The sequence below is a fragment of the Asterias amurensis genome, chromosome 15 (assembly GCF_032118995.1).
Source record: "Asterias amurensis chromosome 15, ASM3211899v1".
In the NCBI taxonomy this organism is placed as follows: domain Eukaryota; kingdom Metazoa; phylum Echinodermata; class Asteroidea; order Forcipulatida; family Asteriidae; genus Asterias; species Asterias amurensis.
This window is the reverse complement of record NC_092662.1, coordinates 1,978,336-2,000,896: the sequence shown is the minus strand read 5'-3', so window position 1 is coordinate 2,000,896 and position 22,561 is coordinate 1,978,336. Positions and strand designations below refer to the sequence as shown.

At 39.8% G+C, this 22,561-nt stretch overlaps 2 protein-coding genes and 3 non-coding genes across 6 annotated transcripts in view; all 5 read left to right on the top strand.

The window, feature by feature from the left end:
• The window catches only part of LOC139948160 (PR domain zinc finger protein 12-like), a 40,827-nt gene extending 34,016 nt beyond the window's left edge, over positions 1-6,811 (top strand). For both annotated transcript variants that reach the window (XM_071946217.1, XM_071946218.1), the window contains exons 2-6: positions 1,542-1,714; positions 2,268-2,423; positions 2,870-2,999; positions 3,469-3,672; positions 4,022-6,811. In XM_071946217.1, the coding sequence (XP_071802318.1) occupies positions 1,542-1,714; positions 2,268-2,423; positions 2,870-2,999; positions 3,469-3,672; positions 4,022-4,200 (842 nt within the window). In that variant the 3' untranslated portion in view covers positions 4,201-6,811. The remainder of the gene's footprint in view (positions 1-1,541; positions 1,715-2,267; positions 2,424-2,869; positions 3,000-3,468; positions 3,673-4,021) is intronic.
• Positions 6,812-7,416: 605 nt separating this feature from the next.
• On the top strand, positions 7,417-7,489 carry Trnai-aau (transfer RNA isoleucine (anticodon AAU)). The gene has a single exon. It is a non-coding gene; the product is annotated as a tRNA-Ile (tRNA).
• Positions 7,490-7,955: 466 nt separating this feature from the next.
• Trnai-aau (transfer RNA isoleucine (anticodon AAU)) lies at positions 7,956-8,028 on the top strand. The gene has a single exon. It is a non-coding gene; the product is annotated as a tRNA-Ile (tRNA).
• A 2,783-nt stretch (positions 8,029-10,811) lies between these two features.
• Positions 10,812-10,884, top strand: Trnai-aau (transfer RNA isoleucine (anticodon AAU)). Its single transcript has one exon. It is a non-coding gene; the product is annotated as a tRNA-Ile (tRNA).
• A 498-nt stretch (positions 10,885-11,382) lies between these two features.
• On the top strand, positions 11,383-21,499 carry LOC139948346 (uncharacterized). The gene is made up of 9 exons (XM_071946483.1): positions 11,383-11,886; positions 14,056-14,174; positions 15,486-15,637; positions 16,229-16,390; positions 16,846-17,113; positions 17,694-17,808; positions 18,542-18,613; positions 19,028-19,131; positions 20,424-21,499. The coding sequence occupies exons 1-9, from the start codon at positions 11,542-11,544 to the stop codon at positions 20,545-20,547; spliced, it is 1,461 nt and encodes a 486-aa protein (XP_071802584.1). The 5' UTR covers positions 11,383-11,541; the 3' UTR covers positions 20,548-21,499.
• Positions 21,500-22,561: the final 1,062 nt, after the last annotated feature.

Genomic DNA, 22,561 nt, shown 5'->3' with positions numbered 1-22,561 from the left:
TAATAGTATAATTACTTTTTGCGCTGAAAGCACCTGAACAATAAGGTCATCTACCAACATTTCTAGCGACACACCTTGTTTGTTTTGACTACTACCCTGCTCCTTGCCAACCAACTGATTTTGTTAACCCACTGTTTTCTTTAGTCAAAAGCTTTGTAACATTCTGAAAACCCCCAGATCGAAATCGCTGCGTGAAAGATCGCACACGTTCATTTATTTTGTTAAAGACCGCTCAGCCAAGAAACTTAACCAAGGACATACCGTCCCCAAACCTTGTTAATTTATCGCATCACTACCCCACTCCCCTACCTTTGGGTCCATTAAAAACAAAAACCCAACCCGCTCAACCAAAATTTGAAATTCTAATTAAAAATGATTTAATCATTCCTTGTGACGAGGTATGGTCACTGTTAGGAGAAAGCTGTGGGCGGTAAGAATGCACACGATGAAAAGTAATAATACGTCGTGCACAATAACGGCAAGGGCAAAGGGCCGTCCCATGCAAAGACCAACATTATGCATGCTTAAGAAACACCCCGGCCCTACTGCATAATTCACCACTATGCCCTGCGGTTATTTTCCCATTCACACAGGACTTTGCTTTCTTTTCTTGCTCACTGCTTCTAGATGTCCCTTCGTGGGCCTGCCAGGAGCACTGAGGCAAGGGGGTAAATTTCATAGAAAGTTTGGCACGTACAATTGGAAAGTTATTTTAGGGTCGCGTGCCGCCATTATTATAATGCTATATTCCAAGAACGTCAGTCAAAGAGTGGTTGTTCGTCGTACTCGGTTATCATACCTGTGCCTAATTTCATAAAGCTGTTATTAAGCAGAAAATACAGCTTGACAAGTGTCTTTGCTAAGCAAAAATTTAGTCGGGCACCAGCCACAACAATGCAAAATTCATACAATTTGGGCTGATAACCTGTTTCTGCTTAGCAGAACTATTCTGTCCTTAGCATTTCTGTGCTTACGGGCTTTATGAATGTTGGCCCTGCTTTTGTTATATCCTTGTGAACCAATAATGTTAACTGACTTTGTCATGTTCCCTGTTTATACAGAGTAACATTGGTAAGCGAGACTTGCACAGTATGTGCGTGACTCTGTAGAAGAGTCACGTAGGCCTAACTCACAGTAACATTATATTTGGAGTGATCAAATCCTTATATTTAGGCTTTAAAAGGACGGTGGGGGGGGGGGGGGGCGGGGGGAAATAGGGATTTGAACAAATGTACGAAATTTTTAATAAATGTTTAATTAAGAGTTCTCAAAATATTTTTTTATTATCAGATCATAGAATAAGGTCATTTAAAATTCAAATGTCTTTAATTTAAGTTCAATTAATTTTGTTTCGTTTTACTTGATAACGGGGGTAGGGGGTAAAAGATGTTTGAATGTTTTGAATGCGTATGTTTTCTATTTTTGTGACGTTATATTTTTCAAAATGCGTTTGTTTATATTTTTATTAGCTAGCCTTCTGGCTATTATCTGCTCATCCAAAAATAACCTTATTATGACGTCATTGTTGCTCTCGTTCCCAGGTATGCCAATGCCACCGCAGGTTTCCCTATGCCCCTCCTCGCTCCCCGGCTCGGCCATTGGCGTCTTCTCAACAGACTGGATCAAAGAGGGAACGGAAATGGGACCCTACACTGGACGTATAGTGCGCCCCCATGAGGTGGCTACCGACAGGGACAATCAGTTCATGTGGGAGGTTTGTCAATTTTTTTTCTTTGTGATCGTTTGTTTTAGTTTTGAAGAAAACTCGGACTCCCAATCTTGCTAGACAAGTGCGGAAGGTAGTGCATGTGGCAGTGACACTTGTTGGGCTAACTCCCACCGGCCAACAGAGGGCGCTGTTCAGTCAGATTCAATTAACTTGGCTAATCATGGCTACTTCAGAAGTCTCTCATTTGCCCTTCGATGTGCCGTTTTATGTGTGTTATACCAGTATTTTAAAAGGAACACTAGGTTCTGTCCATATTATTTTCGGATAGATTTATTATCGACACCAAAATGATATTTTGCTTCAAGTCGAACTCGGGTTCCGAGCTCCAAGTTCATTTTTAAGCTGCCGAAACATTGAGTGTACTTTTTATTACTTTTCGGTCAAAAATATATACGCAATTATATGAATGATCGAAGATAAGCTGCGGCTAATGGGCGAACTAATGTAACGTCTTGAACCAAGGCTATGTTTTCTGACAGAAATAATCCACTCATACCTGAATGATCATGAAACCTTTTCTTGTCCTTGCTAAACTCAGGTATTTGACGAGCAGGGGCGGCTGAGTCACTTCGTAGACGCGTCAGACGAGACGCTACAGACGTGGATGTGTTACGTCAATTGCGCCCGCAACGACCAGGAGCAAAATCTGGAAGTGTTTCAGACGGGATCCGACATTTACTACCGCGCCGTCAAGGTAAAACACCAAGTTCCAAGTAAAATATAAAGTCGGGTATCTTATTCTTGGGAACACAAGTTTTGATGAGACTTTTTATTGGTAGTTGGTTGGGATAGTAATGTGTTTTGGCCTTACGTTTGAAAATGCACATAAATATATTCCAGATCATTTTCTGTAAAAAAGCGGCCGACTTAAATTTCGCGTGTATAGTGGAAGCAGTGGAAGACTGTAGACACGGTAACTTCATTCTCGATTGAAACGCTCTTCTAAAAAAATATATATACAAAAAGTTCAAGAAGTTCACGAAGTTCATAAAATTCACGAAGACTTTGGAAAATTCTGAAGTTTGCAAAACTAACGAAGTTTGCATCATTCACACACAAAATCACGACGTTCACTGTGTTTACAAGCTCACGAAGTTGCAAATTATATGAAGTTCCTTTATACTTTATTCTTTCTTGCAGACTATCCCGCCAGACCAGGAGCTGTTCGTCTACTACGGCAGTGCATACGATCTCTTCATGAATAGCATTCCAATCGGCCTGGCCTCACCAGAACACAAAAACAACGGCAGCGTCAAGCTAGCTGGCTCTGGTAAGTAAACTGCTTCCTGGCCCCTCCCCAGAACCACAATATACTCCCCCCAAAAACCACCTCAAAACATTAACCCTGCCGAGCTGAGCGGTTAGGAGCACAGGATTCAATGCTCTGGTGTTTCTGATCCCTTATTCGAATCCCGGTTATGGCACTTATGTTCTTTTAAGCATGATATATAGAAATGAACTGAGAAAGTTTTGCCCACTGGGATCGTTCCAAACCACATTAGTATTGCTGAAATTGTGGAACACATGATTGTTGCTTTATCCCTCTGATGGTACGTAAAACTGTAGGTCCCGTGTGTTGTGTAAAGCACTTGTAAAAAAAAACCTCACAGGACAAAATTGACCCAAGCGGGGCCTGACCAATTTGATTTTGGACAGTTTGAAACAGAATTGAGGTATTGTTAGCCATTGCCTATTGTCAATTCCAATCTAGCCCCAACTATTATCATTCAACCCAACAGAGGATCTTGCTAGTGCCACCGACCATCAGTCTAACTCAGCCGGCCGTCTCCACTGTGTTGTTTGCCGTAGGGGGTTCAACTCCCGCAGTAACCTCCGGTCCCACATGCGAATCCACACACTGGATAAACCATTCGTGTGTAAGTTCTGTCATCGTAGATTCAGCCAGTCGTCCACACTTCGGAACCATGTCCGTCTGCACACAGGTAAACATTATTTATTAATTCCGTAACATAAGAACTGATCAACACCTTCAATAAGTCAAGTTATACTTTCGGGGTAAGATTAAAAGTATAAAAGAAAGTTCCACGGACCTGTTTAAACATGCCATGCCTCCCTAATTTCTGAAATATTCTGCAAACAGTTACTCTCAGTACATAATATTTTTGGGTGAAATGCTTGCAGATCCTTCCATGAGCTCGGCTTCAAAATGTGGGGCAAAGAAATTTGTTTCAACCGCTGATTTGATCAAAGGAAATGAGAACGAAAAACATCCTTCCTCTATCTCATTTCACATCGTGACACAAGTAACACTTTTTCATTTTTTTTTCAAAGGTGAGAAACCGTACCGATGTAACGTGTGCCACAGTGCTTACTCACAACTCGCCGGACTCAGGGCTCATCAGAAGAGCGCCCGGCACCGTCCCCCTGCCGCCCCAGTCAACCAGCAGTCCCAACAACCCCTGACATTCCACCAACCGGACCACACCACGTCCAAGATCCCACAGAGCTAAAAATGGAAAGAAAGTTGAACTTGAAACATACAAAATGATGTTGTCTACAATAGCTTTATGCTGGGCCCGATTTCATACAGCTGCTTAAGCACAACAAGTAGCTAAGCACAATAAAACTATTGCCCAACAGAATAAGGTGCCAAAAGACAATGTTACATGAACCATTTTTGACTGTACTGTTTATTCTGTGCCTTTCTGCTTCAGACGATTTTCAAGCACTATTTTCTGCTTAAGCAACTCTATGAAATTGGGCCCAGGAAGGCCGATGTCCTAGGAAAATCGGTCCGCCAGTGTCAGATGCAATTGTGTCCGCCATGCAATACTGTCCGCTCCGGACACTTTTGCATATGCAATCGTGTCCGGGGCTATACAAAAACCGTCCGTGGACATTTATGTGCAGCATGAATACTCACGTATTTTATGATTGCAGGGAATATCCAACGGCAGAACATTTCCCATGTCACTCGTGACATGCACTTTAATTTCTTGTAAACAAAATGTTGAACGTGTTCCGTGACCAATGGCGGTTAATTTACTGCAAGGGGTGGACACAACTGCATATGCAAATGTAACCGGGCGGACACAATTGCATTATGCAGCAGCGTCCGGGTGGACACGATTGCATATGCAAAACCGTCCGGCGTACATGCAACAATGTCCTCCGGATAGTATTGCATAGAGGACATAGTTGCATATGCAACAATGTCCTCCGGATAGTATTGCATTATTTATTCTACTGTTCAACATTAATTTTTTGTATCCAACTATTTATTTAAAAACAACTGTTTTTTATAGCCCAAAGTGTACAACACGCAAAAGCAAAGCCAATCATTGTCTTAGGCTAGGTTTTCCTCAAGTTTCCAGCTTTGAAGTCTAATCTGTTTCTTAAAAACTGGAGAGTGACTTAGGAGTAAGAACACAACATAACTGTTTATTATGCTACAATTTTTGTTTATTATTTATTAAAGCCATTGTACACTTTCGGTAAACAGTATTGTCCAAGTCCCACACTTCGTGTATCACAACTTATATATAAAATAACAATCCTGTGGAAATTTAGGTTCAATCGGACATCGGAGTCGGGAGAAAATAACGGGAAAACCCACTCCTGTTTTCGCGCGTTTCGCCGTGTCATGACATGTGTTTATAACAAATCCGTAATTCTCGTTAACGAGAATTTATATTGTTTTACCGTTTTCTCAAAAAGTAAAGCATTTCATGGACTAATATTTCAAGAGAAGTCTTTCACCATTACCTTCTATAAACCCTGTAAATTATTTGTAAATCTGTGAACTTTTTTTTTTTTTTCTGTACCGAAAGGGTCCAATGGCTTTAAAGTAAAAAATTATACTTATGTTCGAAACTAATATATACAATTTTATAATGTCATTACTCAACCAAGAATTCAAGCCAATCATTGTTACTTTGGCATCAAACTCAGCACTAAATTTTCTAAATATTATTTAAAACTGACGCACGATATATTTTCTGTTTCTGTGGGGCGTTTTTGGAAGTGAAAGTTGCCGTAAAATAAGAGCTAGGACTATTTTAGCAATGTTTATATTTATTTTAATTTATTTTTGAGTTCCCGCAAACGTGTCAAATGCTATGCCAAGCATCATGTGCTTAATCAGGATACTAAGTTATTTTATTTAAATGTTGAGTTAAATTTAACTCACTATTATAATTATTTATATTATTTATGCACCTACTCATTTGTTTAGAGTCTAATTTATTCAAATTAGTACTAAGTTTATTTATTTGTTTATTTATTTATTTATTTGTTTGTTTGTTTGTTTAGTTGTTTTTGTTTGTTTCGCTCGTCGAGCTGATAAACATTCCATTGTATTCTTCAGAAAAGCAATAAACAATTTATTTTATGTTAAAATAATCATGATTGCACTTTTTGAAAGCGGAGTAGTAAATTTATAAAGCCAAAGTTTCATATTTTTTCCCCCCTCCAATTATAAAGAACATTGATACGCGGAAATGGACCCATTATTTTGAGCAAAAAAATGCTCTGGTGGGGAACCTTAAAAGCACATCTGGACACCGTTGGTAATTTTCAAAGACCGGTATTTTAACTTGGTGTGGGCCTATCCCAACATATGCTTCGAAAATTTGAACTCGATGATTATCAGAGAGAAAAAGAACGAATATACACCCTTGTAGCACAAAATGTGTGTTCTTTCATCAGAGGAACAATTCTTTTAACTTTGAGTGAGAAATTACCTCTTTCTTACAAAACTACGTTACTAGGGTAGGGATCGGTTTCTCAAAATGTCTTTTTAAATATTTTATTTACTTTCAACGAGCTCTTCATTGTTCCTTACCAAGTTTTTATGCTAACAACTAATGTGAGTAATAACCGAGTAATAGTCGGAGTAATTTACTTGGTTTATATAAGTTTATTATTTTAGATGTCAAGTATTTTACAGAAAACTGATCGAACGATGTTGCAGAATGAATGAAAGGCCTACTTACGTTACAATAACATTTTTTTGGACGCTGTTAATTTCATAACATTTTTTTCCCTTCTCAAATTGAAGGTACATCGTTTATTTTGTAGACGAAAAATAATTGTATATAATAATTTAAAATTAAATTTAAATCGCAGCATTATTGAGCTTCATAACTCGCTTTTTGTATATTATTGCTTATTAATAATATTTTGAATAATTATAGGCATTAAAAGCAGCTCACAGAAATGATTTTTTGAGGTTTGTTTTCTCTTTGTTTGTCCAACTTGAACAAAATCAAAATAGTGTAGTCTATAACTCACAGTTCTAGATTAGCACATTTATTTTTGTATGCCTAGTTGAAGCCCTGGTTCCAAAAAGGCATGGTGTCCACAGCTAACATAGAGGGCGCTCGCACCAATAACGGGAAAGGCATTCTGAGCTCGGAGTGGGCTTAAAATTTAGGTTTGGACTTTGTATCAAAAATTATGACATTACATGTTTGAGTCATTCAGGCTATCGTTATGCACAATCGTAATGGTGCATCAATTGTTAATTCCATCTGGAGCATTAGCAATCTTGTTGGTCGGAAATTCATGCTTTTTCAAATAATTCACATAGTCCTATCGCTGGATTGAGTGTAAATAAAAAACGAAAATTGTAGGCCTACTTTTGCACACTTTGTGAACTTTCAATTTTGTCTTTTTGATTTAATAGTGTTGACAAATTTTCCAGTTAGGAGTGTTAAACATCAACTGGTCGGTTAGCTCAGTCGGCAGAGCATCGTGCTAATAACGCGAGGGTCGTGGGTTCGAGCCCCACACTGACCATAATTATACTTTTTATTTCATAACTTGTGCAACTTAATTTTTTCCCAGTGTTTCTAAACAACATTATTATTATAGTGTGCACTTATCATTGCTATTTTTTGTTATTGACAGATTAAGTTTTTAAAAATAATGCAAAAAAGTCAATCCCTTTCGTGAGACTGAAACTGTGTTTGTGCTCTGATGCCCGGTGGTGGCGCTGTGCGCAGCGGTGCGGCTGGATTTTCAATTATTCTGATCAGCCCACTGAGGGCGCTAGATAACTTTATCGGGGGGAAGTGAAGAGATGAAAATTAGGGTCAAAAACTGCGTGTTTCTTTTAGGAATCAAATCAGAATATTACTGCCACAGAGTATATGACTCACCGCTTAGCAGTAAACGATTACTTTTTGATAACAAAATATATGAAAATAACCATGCATGTGCTCATAAGAGTATAAATTTTTATGATTCGTCATTGATGTCAAGCGGTCGGTTAGCTCAGTCGGCAGAGCATCGTGCTAATAACGCGAGGGTCGTGGGTTCGAGCCCCACACTGACCATGCTTCCTTTTTTCTTCTTTGCTTATTTTCTTTTATTATTGACCAATACTGAATTAAATACTGATTACTGTCGAACTGCCAAAATATTTTAGTATTCCTCTTTTTACAAGTACCATTTATTCGGTGAATGGTGATGATTGCTTTTAAAGTTTTTATCCTGAATTTTGTTTCTTCTTCAAACTTACGAAATACGATACACACAAAACAATTAAATCAAACCATGGAGGTAGGATTAATCCTACCTCCATGATCAAACAGAGTTCGGGCCATTTTCGAAGCTGCGGCTTCGGTTTTGGGTCTCGAGGCTGAAAACATGTACTTTCGATGGGACGGCAGCATGCAGAGCTTCCATGTCAGTCAGCCACTTCTGTTGAAGTTCTACCGAGCGGTGATTGAGAGTGTCTTGACACAATCAATGATCGTTTGGTGGGGCAATGCAACAGCCGATGACCGGAAGCGTATCAGCCGGATCGTTCGCACCGCTAGTAAAATCATAGGTTGCCAACTTCCATCACTTGATGAACTGTATCTTTCTCGAGTTAAAAAACGAGCCCTCTCTATAGATGACCAGTTTCACCAAGCACATTCCCTCTTTCAGCCCATGCGGTCTACTAAGAATAGTTTCCGTTCAATTAAATCTGGGATCCAACCGTACTTTGCAGAGTTTTTATCCCACAGCTGTTCATGTTCTAAATGACAGGTTTTAATCATGAATGTCTCTTTCTGATTTTAATTATTTCGTACTATTTTTATCTTTCGTATTTCGCCTGTATATTGTAATACTTTCAGAGTTGTTTATATTATATTTCCATGTATTTTTGTAAATGGTAAATTTTTAGTGTAATTTGTATATAACATAATATTTTTAGACACGCAAAACCTTGTCTTTACTTGAACGCTTTCTTCGTTGTATTTTATTATACATGTCTTGTATTTACTTGAACGCTTTCTTCGTTGTATTTTATTGTAAATAATTCGTAAGAACATTTTAGCACTTTCACAATTCGTACTTTTTAAACCTGCACTGTTTTCATGATAAGATACTAATCTTGACATACTTTTGAGTGTTCTGTTCGTCTATTTTTTTGCCTTGTATTTACTTTTAATATAAATCAGCACTGTGCAGCACGGCGCCCGGACACTTTTTGTTGGGCGGACACTATTTGTCACGTAATACATGCCAAATAGTGTCCAGGGTCTACTGCGCATGCTCAGCGGACACTTATTGCAAAGATTATTTTTCTTGAGACGGCTGAGAAGCTTCCATGTCAGTCAGCCACTTCTGTTGGAGTTCTACCGAGCGGTGATTGGAGTGATCGTTTGTTGGGGCAATGCAACAGCCGATGACCGGAAGCGTATCAGCCGGATCGTTCGCACCGCTAGTAAAATCATAGGTTGCCAACTTCCATCACTTGATGAACTGTATCTTTCTCGAGTTAAAAAACGAGCCCTCTCTATAGTAGATGACCAGTTTCACCAAGCACATTCCCTCTTTCAGCCCATGCGGTCTAAGAATAGTTTCCGTTCAATTAAATCTGGGATCCAACCGTACTTTGCAGAGTTTTTATCCCACAGCTGTTCATGTTCTAAATGACAGGTTTTAATCATGAATGTCTCTTTCTGATTTTAATTACTAATTTTATTGTCTCATTGTCTTGTTTTGAATGTCTCTTTCTGATTTTAATTATTTCGTACTATTTTTATCTTTCGTATTTCGCCTGTATTGTAATACTTTTCAGAGTTGTTTATATTATATTTCCATGTATTTTTGTAAATGGTAAATTTTTAGTGTAATTTGTATATAACATAATATTTTTAGACACGCAAAACCTTGTCTTTGCTTGAACGCTTTCTTCGTTGTATTTTATTATACATGTCTTGTATTTACTTGAACGCTTTCTTCGTTGTATTTTATTGTAAATAATTCGTAAGAGCATTTTAGCACTTTCACAAGTCGTACTTTTTAAACCTGCACTGTTTTCATGATAAGATACTAATCTTGACATACTTTTGAGTGTTCTGTTCGTCTATTTTTTTTTGGCTTGTATTTACTTTTAATATAAATCAGCACTGTGCAGCACGGCGCCAGGACACTTTTTGTTGAGCGGACACTATTTGTCACGTAATACATGCTAAATAGTGTCCAGGGTCTACTGCACATGCTCAGCGGACACTTATTGCCAGCGGACAGTTTTTGTCATGACACCGGAACCTTGATCGATCTAAGCTTTGGTTTCGAAAAGGGCCCACTTTGCATGGTGTATTGCTAGTCTTGGTGCAAGACGTTTCTCGTTCCCTTTTCACGCACACCGCGGCCAAATTACCGACAGCGCGCGCACACCGACTCCCCACTCACCGCCCCGGAGCCGGAGGGGGGGGGGGGGGCGGTGAGTGGACTAAGGTGAGTGGGCGCGCGCGCTGTCGGTGAATTTGACCGCGGTGTGCGTGAAAGGGAAACGAGAAACGTCTTGCACCAAGACTATAGGTGTATTGCATAGACCTTATCGCAAATACCAATGCGCAAGCGCAGACTGTTGAATGAGGTGCATTGTGGGATAGATATGGATCAAATTTTGCTACCAGCTAGACCACAATGCACCTAATTCCAAGCGTTACGCGCGCGCCCCGGTATTTGCGAAAAGGTCTATGTACACACGACCATGACGACACGACACGCATTGTAAATGGTCACATGATATATGCTAATTGCCTAATGACGTCATAATGGGCGTGCTCTCCTGTTAAAACGTATTTATTGTAACAATTTGGCAATGGTGACATGAGGTCGGTTAGCTCAGTCGGCAGAGCATCGTGCTAATAACGCGAGGGTCGTGGGTTCGAGCCCCACACTGACCAGAATTTCTTTTTTGATTTCTTCCTTAAATTTTAGTACAAATAATGACTGCAACAATATATTGAATGTCTGGCAATCAGTGAAGAATTTTGAGCTACTTTGGTTCACATAATGTTGTGGTATTACGGACAAGATTATGATGCTTCTTCAATAGGTTTTATAGGCAGAAACTAATTTCTTTTATAACTTATTACTCTAAGTATAGCTGCAAAACTGTTTGACGTCATCACAGATTTTATGGGAAAACCATGAATGGATGGAGCAATAATGGAAAACACACTATATCGATAGACCTAGGTAGAATCATGGAGCTTTTTATAGCTCCATGGTAGAATTGATCATGGAGGAGGTATAATAATAACTGGTCATTTTATTCACCCTGACAGACAAGGGGAGTTGGGTTGGTGGAAGTACCGTACAAAAATAATCGTTCAAAAAATAAATCCTTCCTCAAAAACCACAAGGGAAACTGACTGGTATCATTTCCCCACGGGACCGGACCTCCTTTTTTGGGATCGAGCCCATAGCCCACAGTCGCGTGACCAAAGGACAGGGGGCCGGACGCACAAACTCATACTGAGGACAAAGGTTGAGTGTCGAGTTGTCTTATTCTACACGTATCGCATCAGCAGACGACAACCTGCGACTTGCGTAACACAATGTTCTTGCCTGCAACTGCAAGACTTTCACGGGCAGCGTTAACCAGTGCCAGATATCTTTCCCCCATTGTTTCTCCCTCCCTGACAGCAGCAACATCTCCCTTCCAAACCTCCTTCAAGATACGCTGTTTGTCGTCAACGTCGTCGTCCACAATGGCAGAATCATGCATTCCCGTCAAGAAACGACGAACTGAAATCACGGAATCCGGTCCAATGGCGGAGAATGATTTCAAGTCGAGGGGTCTCTTCTTGAACGTGAAACAGAACTTAACCGTCGGTGGCCCAGGGCCGGACAGGCTCAAAGCAGTTGCTGGTCTTCTGTCCAAGGCCTCGGTGAAAAGGATGGTAAGTTTATCCAAGGATGTGGAACGGAAGTAGAAACTACATCAATCATGGCTTTTTAGGAAAAAGATCGACCATATCGTATAGCGCTTTGCTTTTTAATTTTAGCCATCCGTACTTTTTTGTGCCAACTCGTGAGGCATAGCCAAGGGAAGATCTGTTTTCTTGTTGACCTTAGTCATAGAACTATATAATGGAGGTTCCTTGCTCCATGCTCTATGGTGGAACGAACCTTATGGATCGGAGTAGACTCCTCAGCTAAGTGTAGCATGTCCTCTACTCCAGAGTCCTTAAATTTTAGGGGCTAGTCAACTCGAAAAGTTTCAGTATCCTGCCACCACTTTTTCATTCGCTATAATAAAAAAAAAAAAATAGTATCAATTATTAACTTTACTAAAAAATTAGTGAAAAAGTGGTAGGCCTAGCTAGCAAGATTCAGAAATTTTTCCAACTACACTACCGTACAGCGTACTACACACTTATATTAATAGGCCTACTGCCTGGCTGCGGGTGGATATATTACAAGTATGGACATTTTTTTAAATGTCAATGAGGATTAGTTTTGAAGTAACAAACATGACCACTCAAGAGTATTGGCATTAAGTTTTGAGGAGGTTTCTGCACAGTATAAATTCAAATTCTTTAAAAATGCTTGTCCTTCATCCAACAAGTCGTAGCTCCTACCACCAGTCTGATAGTACTTGTGTCCTGTCAAATCTCTCCCAGCCGATTGTATAAAGGATTGGTAAAATTTTCTGGAAAGCACCCTAAAAAGGCCTAACTCGTAATTTTAATTTCTAAACATTTCCAAACATCATTCATGAACTTTCATATATAGATTTAGCATCGCCCACTTGGGGTCAACAGAGTAAACAAAGAGAATGATAGCGTTAACAATATATATGGGTCCATTGGTTTGCCACAACTGGGTGGCAAATTCTATACAAAATCCCCAAGGCACCATGCAACAACTGAAATGCATTGGAGCCTAAACAAGTGTCAATAGTGGGATTGTTAACCAAATTAAACCCTATATACAAAAAAATACCTAGCAGTCAAATTCTCAACCATTACAGTAGAAATTCCTAACACTTCCAATACAAGGTTCCAATACAAGCTTCCAATACAAAATTTCCCGATAGAAGTGCTCCTTAGGTGAGGAAAATTGTTGTGCCTCTTCAAAGGCGACGTTCAAGGCCTGCACTCTTACAAACAGAGGAAAGGATCAAAGAGCAAAGCAAGGAAAAGCAAAAGGTCGAGCTGGACTTAGCTACGGAGGAAATTCTATCTGATATCACTGGTTTCATCATGGAGGTATATTTACCTGTTCGGGGAAAGGCGCACAGACATCCAAGAGATTGGTTTTCTCGCCCAGAACCAATTTCAGTTCAGAGGAACTCTGGTCGGTATTCGTCAGCATTTATCCCTCGGTGTACCAGGGCATGACAAACTTCAAGATTGTAGCTGGGTTGTTGTGGAAGGCTGCGGCGAAGAGGATGGTAGGTTGAGATGGGGTCGGAAAGGTGGAGTTAGGGACGGGGGGTGAAATTTTTTCATATTCAGTGTTTTGAGAAGTGATTCATGCATCAACATTTTTCTTCAGATTTCTTAGGGTTGGGGTTTGTTCGCAAATGCTGTGGCTAGAGATTTGGTTGTTGTTGGTACCGGCTGTCACCTTGCTAATCGTGGATGGAGTTGGCATTTAAAGGAACACGTTGCGTTGGATCTGTCGAGTTGGTCTTTGAAAAGCGTTTGAATCCGTTTGTTATGCAAATGGTTAAATGCAAATGGTTAATAGATAAAATAAAAGTAGAACATATTGATCCACACAAACATGCCTTGAAAACATCGAGAAGTCACACAGTCGGCCATTTTGTGGAGTCAAAATTTTGACTCCATAAATTGGCCGACTGTGATAGTTCACGACATAAAAGGACAACTGTGCAATTTTGAGTAATACTTGTGTGGATCATTATATTCTACTTTTAAAATATCTTTCTAACCTTATGCGTGTCAAACGCTTTTCAAAGACCGACTCGTCCGATCCAAGACAATGTGATCTTTTAAGTGTTAAGACCGGGACTTGAACACCAGAGCTCGAGTCCTGTCTCTTGACCTCTCGGCCACGACACAAAACTTAAGACTTAATCTTTTCATCCTATTTCTCCATAGGGTGAAGAAGCAGCAGGTGAAGCAGATCTTTTACAGTACGGTAATCCTTACGGAGATCCACTTTGCCGCATCGAGTTAGCCAAGTTCCTGAGCGACGCGTATGGCATGCCGGTTGACTGGTAAGTGCCCATAAACTGATGGATGTGTAACATCTAGCCATGGGACGAATTTCATAAAGCATGTAAGCATAAAAATCTTGCTTTACAGAAACTGGTTACCAACCTAAATTCCATGGAGTTTACATTGTTGCAACTGGTGCCCCACTTACTTTTTTTTCTTATCAAAGACATTAAATGCGTAATGGCTACTATGAAATTAGGCCCAATTTCATGAAGCTGCTTAAACACTAAAAATAACTAAGCACAACAAAATTATGCCTACCAGAGTACAGTTACCAGCCAAACTACCATGTCTCATGTACAATGTGTGACTGGTATCCTGCTCATTTCTTATAAGCATATAATTTGTTTTAAACACTTTTTACTCATGAAAACAGCTCATTGGATTTGGGGCACTGTTTTGGGCTAAAGAAACAAGATACTAAATATCTAGTTTTGACTTTTGGGCTGACTTGACCCCCGAATTTAGATTTTATAGGTACTGTGTTATCATGATTTAAAGGCAGTGGACACTATTGTTAATTACTCAAAATAGTTTTTAGCATAAATCCTTTCTTGGTGACGAGTAATGGGGAGAGGTTGATGGTATAAAACATGGTGAGAAACAGCACTCTCTGAAGTGCCATAATATTCAAGAAAGAAGTAATTTTCCACGAATTTGATTTCGAGACCTCAGATTTAGAACTTGAGGTCTCGAAATCAACCATCTAAACGCACATAACCTCGTGTGACAAGGGTGTTTTTACTTTTTCATCATTATCTCGCAAGTTTGATGACCGATTGAGCTCAAATTTTCACAGGTTTGTTATTTTATGTATATGTTGAGATACACCAACTGTGAAGACCAGTCTTTGACAATTACCAATAGTGTCCACTGCCTTTAAATCATTGTTTAGATTTAAAATAGCTGTTTATTAAATTGGTTGTAGGCTTTCATTTGAAGGTATTGCACCGCACACACAAATTCAGGACTGAAAATTCAATCCACATGCAAGCCTCCAGGTCTGAGGCGGGATTCAAACCAAAGTCCACAGAGGTGAAAGGAACCACTGATTCAACCAGGGGCCAAGTTTCATAAGGCTGCCCAAGCAGAAAATTTGCTTAAAAATGTTCTGCTGAGCAGAAATAAGCAGGACACCCGTCACAAATTGTACATGTGACTAGGTCATTTGGCTGTTAATCGTAATACTTTTTGTGCTTAAGCAGCTCTATGAAATTAGGTCTTGATTATTTATTGATTTGGCCATTCCTAATGAATCTATTAAAGAATTTGATGTGTAATGATTGTCGCTTACCGTTATTTGCTTTCAGCAATGATCTGTTGACGACGGGGGGAGCCACCCAGGCTATGTCCTTCCTACTCTCTTACTTCTTCACTGCCGGGGACACCATCTTCGTCGAGGACCCGACGTACTTTATCCATTTGGGTATCTTCAAAGATGCCGACATGAAAGCTGTGCCAGGTGGGACCGACTATTAATCGAACATTGTTCCATAGGCGGTGAAGTCAGTTAAATGCAGTGGACACGTTTGGTGATTACTAAAAATAATTATTAGCAAAAAACCTTACTTGGTCACAAGCAATGGGGAGAGGTTGGCAGTATAAAACATTGTGAGAAACAGCTCCCTCTGAAGTAACAGCTCCCTCTTAGTTTTCAAGAAGAAAGTAATTTTCCTCGAATTTGATTTCGAGACCTCATAAATAAGATTTTGCGGTCCCGAAATCAAGCATCTGAAAGCACACAACTTCGTGTGACAAGGGTGTTTTTTCCTTCGTTATTATCTCGCAACTTTGACGACCAGTTGTGCTCAAATTTTCTCAGGTTTGTTGTTTGTTTTGTGCATCCCAGCCAATGCATGCAATAAAATATCTGTTGGATGCCCCACATTAGTGGGCAATAATGTCACTGTGCATTATTCAGTGAAGTGCGCATTCTAGGCGACGCAAACCCATTGCCAACCGAAATGGTGAGCATGGGCACAGTCGCCGCTTGTGACATGCGTGCAAGGGGTCAATTTGACTCTTTTTTATTTATTAACTTTTTTTTTGGCAGTACCGCTTCAAAAGGATGGGATCGACACAGACACACTGGAGGTTAAATTGAAAGAGATGAAAGCCAAGAGCAGTTGGGAACCGACCGCCGCACATCCATTCCGTGCCATGCTTTACGTCATAACTGTCTTCCAGAACCCTACCACACTGTGCTACTCCAAAGGTAACCATTGTGTTTTGTGTTTTTTTTGTGAAACGTTTTTGACAATTACAAAAATCTATTAACAGAGGCTTGTGAAGGAGGCTTACTAGCTTACCAGTGGTAATTCTTCTTTTGTCCTTCAGCGAGCAAAAGGATTGATTTTGACACAAATTAATTTACTGATTCTGTGAACAAGAGAACAAAAATAAATCGCAAGCATCAGTTGGGATTCAATCCAATAACCTTTTTTTTTCTAAACAGACATTTTGGAAAGTATATAGTGCTTCTGCGCCTGCAACACCCAGCAGGGTGGATATGTGCGCATTACAAGTCTTATTGTTATTATAATTATAATAAGTGCTAACACACTGTGTAAGGGTAAAACTCAAAATAATATTTGTTATCGTCAATGCAAATGTAACATCTTTTAAATAGTCTTTTGATTGATTTACTATTTATCTTTCCCGTAAAAACAGCTAAATGTGAACGTATCATCGAGCTGGCCAGGGAGTACGACCTTCTGGTTGTTTCTGATGACATCTACAATGTACTCTCGTGGGTGCCAACAGGCGGCGATGAGCTCGGCCTTGCCCCACCTCGACTCTTCTCATACGACAAGAAGGACGACCCAGGGTACAAAGCTAACGTCGTCTCCTGTGGCTCGTTCTCCAAGTTCATGTGCCCAGGTGTCCGCTTGGGCTGGTTCGAGACTGCTCCTCGCATCATTGATATGATGAGGAAAAGGTAAGGGCAGGCATGAATTTTCACCATTGAGTGGTCAAGGCGATTTTTATTTTTCAAAGAGCAATTCCATTAGAAGGCGTTTTTTATTTTTCAAAGGGCAATTCCATTAGAAAGTCTTTGAAAACCATTCGGAAATGGTTTTTGAAGGGGCATCAAGGCCAGTGGCAACAGGGCCATGTAAGGGGGTCCAAAAAGGATTTGATTTCATATTAAAAAAGGGCTCTATTACTTCCAAGTGTTTAAAAATGTTATTACTTGTTCATACACTATGATAAAGCTGAGGGAATCATTCTCTCAAAAATATGCACTAAACAAAGATCACTCCTACGCCGGTTCATAGATCCTGCGAACAAATTCGCAACAAATAATTTGCAGCAGTTGAACTCTGCTCGACTTACTTGCGAATATCACTGCGAAAGGAGTTTGTGACTACAAATTCACGTCAATTTCGCTTCGCATTCGCATGAAGTATGAACTGGCCCTGATATAATGTAACCTGTATTGCTAATGACTGGTTCCCTGCTGATGTAGGTTCTGTTTCCTTTGACCTCTGTTACCTTTGACCTTTTTGTTTGAACAGTTCATATCTGCTGAGTGGCGGTAACTTCAACACGTTGGCTTCAGGTATTATGGGTGCTGCATTGGAGATGAATCTGGTGCAGAATCATCTAGCTTGGCTCAGGAAAACTTACTCTGTGAGTATATTAATTTTTGGTTTTTACCCATACACCGATGTGTGTTTAATAGCACTGTATACTCAGTACTTTCCCAAGTCCTGTGAAAAAACATCACAGGCATGTTACTCGGGTGGTATTCGAACCCATGACCCTTGCAATTCTAGAGCAGTGTCTTACCAACTAGACTACCGAGGTTGCCCAGTAGCTAGAGGCAGTTCGAATCCTATGTTTTGGCAGGGGGTATCGCAACGATATAAGAGATGTTAAATTTGCATCGGGGACAAAGAATATTTTCTTTTGTTTTTTTTACCCATAATTATACTCTGTGAGTATAATTAGCTGTTCCTACTTAGTAGTCAGATTGCCTATTATTTCCGTCAAGATTTTACTTTGTTTTTCTTCTTATTACTATTGTTGTTATTGTTAATATTCTTTCCATCCGTCGAAAAACTAAACCCATAAGATTTGTGCGCACATTTTTTTGTCTGAAGAGGTATTTTAGTTTTATTTGCAACGTACATAGTATATTTTGACCATCACATCATAAATACTGTCTTTAGTTTGTGTCAGCAACATGTTCATGTTTAGACCATCAAATTTAAAAAACCACAATTTATGAGCCATGTGGTGCGAGGGGAGGTTTTAAATTAGGTTCCTATATTGCATGTTTCAGTAATCATGTACCTCTTTAACCTGAAGCATTTTAAACCTTGACATTTTTTTGAAATATCAATTTTGATCTTGTTGACAGGCGTCGTCACGGGCAATGTGGAAAACTCTGCAAGCAGAGATGCCAGAAGGGGTGCGTGTTGCAGAACCACAGGTAGGACAAAACTCGGCTCATTTCTCAGTTGAAACTTTAGTCTCGGTTGTAGCCAGAATTTCAAGATACGGTGTTATGTTTCTAAACATGACATTATTTCAGGCCCAAATTATTAATTCAATTCAAAATAATCATACTCACATTCAAGGCACTACATGGTTCAGCTCCACCCTACATACACAATCTGTTGACACCCCGTACAACTAGACCAGGTCTAAGATCTATCAGCAATATGCTCCATGTTCCTCGAACTCGCCTCGCCAGTTACGGGAACAGGGCTTACTCCAACATAGCACCAAGACTCTGGAACTCACTTCCGGAATACCTCAGACAAATACACAACATCACTCTCTTCCAGCAGAAACTCAAAACATGTTTTTACCAGTATCTTTAACATGGTTTATCTCCCTGTAGGGTGGGTACTTCATCTGGGTGGAGCTTCCCGAAGGAGCTGACGCAGCTGAAGTCCTCAAGATTGCAAAGGAGGAGTTCAAAGTCGCCTTTCTGCCCGGTCAAAAGTAAGTGCTTGTTCCTTCCCCTTCCTTCGGGCAACTTACAAATCCTGTTTTGTTTGTCTTAAATGCACCCACTGACCATGCCCTGTTGTCATGAATAAATACCTTATCACATGTACCCTTGACCAGGGCGTTTGAGTTTTGTTTCATTTATTCATATATTTTATTTGTTATATTTTTTTCTTTGCGCCTGCTACCCGCCCGAGTTAGCTGCGTAACTGTCGTCTGTATGCATGTGTATTTTCATGTGTATGCACACACAGTGCATGCATGGTGTGAGATCATGTACTTTCAAAGCCATTGCCTTGTTGGTTCTTTTTGAGCTTGCCAGGGTAGTCACAGTTTGCATGCATGCTTGTGCGGCTCCTGCTAATACAGCACTCCCTTTTCTGTAGTGAAAACCGTGACCTTGCGCAAGATAAATCATATAAAACATTTGTGACTGATATTCTGCTGATTTTACTTTATGTGAAATGAAGTTGGCGGTTAGAAAATCTCTATTGTGCCTTGCCAAAGGGTTTACAGCTCAATGAAATTGGGCCTATATTGTTTTTAAGGACTTAAAGTTCGTAGTACAGGAGTGATATAGCAGCGGTTTCCCTGATTTCAGGGATTTTCTTTCAATGGTCTTCCTGCTCCTTCAGATTATCTTGACAGATGTGAAATTTCCATCACAGAGGTGAAATTGTTGTCACCAAACCTTGAGATGATGTAGAGAATCTGTAAACCTCTAACCATGCCTTGCCTAGCCTTGCCTTCCCTATAGCCTAGCTAAGCCTTGTCTAGCCTTGCCTTGCCTAGCCTAGCTTTCCTTATAGCCTAGCCTTGCCTAGCCTAGCCTAGCCTTGCCTAGCCTTGCCTTGCCTAGTCTTGCCTTGCCTAGCCTTCTCTATAGCCTAGCCTTGCCTAAGCCGTGTTCATCCAGTATCTGATGTAACCCTCCTCCTGTGCTCACCATTTTCCTCATTCTTGTGCCTGTCTTATTAAGTAGTACACAGCTAGGATGTAATGTCGTCTCTCCACCTCCTTTTTCTGTCTGCATCATTTTCTCTTCTCTGTTCTTAGTTGCCAACCTGAAAATCTTGCGGTCCATCTCATGTCGATTATGCATGCTACGGTGTCCTGCCAATCTCCACTTTGCCTCCCTGATTTTTTACATTTATTTCGTGGTCTCTCTACCATTTAACATCTCCCACAATGGATTGCCTTTATCTCCATCCACTAAAAGATTGAGCTTATATTCCAATTTTTAGGATTTTTCATTTACATACAATCTCAATTGTCTCGTTTCTTAGAGCCTCACCGAGCGGTAAATACGCCAACTGCATGCGGTTGTCTTTCAGTTTCTACCTAGACAGCGACTTACAAGAGGGCGCTAAAGGCATCGCCGCGGCAACCAAGAAGTATCTCTCTAAATGATTTGATTCGGAACCGAGTGACTTTCTGTTTTCCGATTTTTATTTTTAAGGCACTGTGTCAAACGCAGGTAGCCTTAAAAAAAAGGGCACGAAGTTTGAGTGGAAGGTCGTAGCTCATATGGAACTGGCTTGCTAGTCCTTTTCTTTTACGAAAGTCATTATTTATATGCCCAAATAGTAAATTAAGATTGCTACCATTTAAATTAATCGTGATTTGGGTAGTTTATGAAAAATAACATAACAATATATATAATGGGTAGGATCTTTTGTAAGAATTGTTTCAAATGGTGAATGCACAAGTCTTTAAATGGAACTATAAAGAGGGACTCCAAGGTCATATTCAGTTTTGTAATTTACTCGGAAGTCTGTATGAAAATGGGGTAAAACGTACAGGTCTCTAACATAAAGTTAAAGGAACACGTTGCCTTGGATCGGACGAGTTGGTCAAAACAAAAGCGTTTGTAACCGTTTTTTATAAAATGCATATGGTTGGAAAGATGTTTTAAAAGTAGAATACAATGATCCACGCAAGTTTGCCCCGAAACTGCGTGGTTTTCCTTTTACTGTGCCAACTAACGGTCGGCCATTTATGGGAGTCAAAAATCTGACTCCCATAAATGTCAAAATCCAAAAGTGTTCAATGACGTCACTTTTCAAATCCGTGATGAGTACATTTTTCTACAAAGAATTTCCAGTTAATTGCGCTCTACGCAATTTAGCTTCTCAGTTGGGAGTAAGGACGATTAGCCTCTAAAATTGTTTAAGTATTATTATATTCTACTTTTAAAAGTAATAATAAATTTAGCCTACAAAATCTTATTTTTAAAGATTATTCTAGTTTTGGTACATTGGGGATATGAATTCATGATAGTTGCACCATGGTATGATGGTATGAATTTTAACATGAATGTTTATTATTTTGTAATGATAAAATATGATATTACATATCAACAGCAGTGGTGAAGTAATGTTCTCCATTGTTGAAAGTGTAAGCTAGGCATCATATTCTAGCCTTCGATTGGCTGAAGTTCTTAATGAGGGTTAGAACATAATGTACAGCTTTTCATGGATTTTCTTTAAAGGGTTTGCACAATATTGGTATGATTTAGAATATAAATTTCAAGTTTTGTTTTATTATTTTATTACTTTGTCTGTAAAATTAAAGATTTGAAGGCCAAGTTTCTATGAGCTTAATAACAAAAAAGGTCCAATATTGTGCCCATGTGGGTGTTAACTTTAAACCTGGAGCATTTTGGGTTCAGCTAGACCTCTACGCTTCAAAGATTTGGTAGACTTTAACATCCCCACCAGATCTTGGCCTCAGTTGGCTCACCACCCCTCCAGCTGGAGGTCTATGCTGTATGATGGGATGAGACACGATCACCAACAAACTGACAACAAGATGAGGAGAGGAAGATGACATTGTCGTCCGCTACAGACGTCTGCCAACTACTAGACCTCTAAAAATCGTCCTATTTTGCCACATTACGAGGTAAAGGGTAGTTTTTTCCCAGACAGAGTCTGGCCAGTTTAGTCCTTTATGGGTGTTTTTTTAATACTTTGGATGAGCCTATTATGAAAGCTAAACGGCTATCCTACCAAAAAAAAATCTAAAGAAAAATTAAGTTTAGATGTTGGAAAATATTATTTGGTTTGTTTTCAAGAGGCTGAGAAACTTAGAAATACTTGTTGAGTGTTTTTGATCTTAACAATCAGCATTGACAGCCAGCAGGAACTTATCTAGTGTGGTGCACCCAAAGCACTGACCAATAATAATGGGTATATAATAACGTCTGTGACCCTAAGTCTGAGGAAGGCACTGAATACTAAACTCCACAGCGGTTCGGCCCATCGGAGAATACCCGAGCGTAACAACCAGTTCCTAGTGGTTAGTCCACTCTTATGTAGTCTTGAAGTCAAGACGGTAATTGTTAAGCGCGGTGTGTAGTTACAGCGCGGCGTAGCTACGGGGACGATGCACACACCCTCGATCCCAGTATGTGTGTGTGCGCGCT

Bases quoted from the DNA above. Each gene is read 5' to 3' on its own strand.
- LOC139948346 (XM_071946483.1), top strand. From the start codon at position 11,542: ATGTTCTTGCCTGCAACTGCAAGACTTTCACGGGCAGCGTTAACCAGT. The intron at 11,887-14,055 runs GTAAGTTTATCC...ATTTCTCCATAG, and splicing joins AGGCCTCGGTGAAAAGGATG to GGTGAAGAAGCAGCAGGTGA. The intron at 19,132-20,423 runs GTAAGTGCTTGT...CTCGTTTCTTAG, and splicing joins GCCTTTCTGCCCGGTCAAAA to AGCCTCACCGAGCGGTAAAT.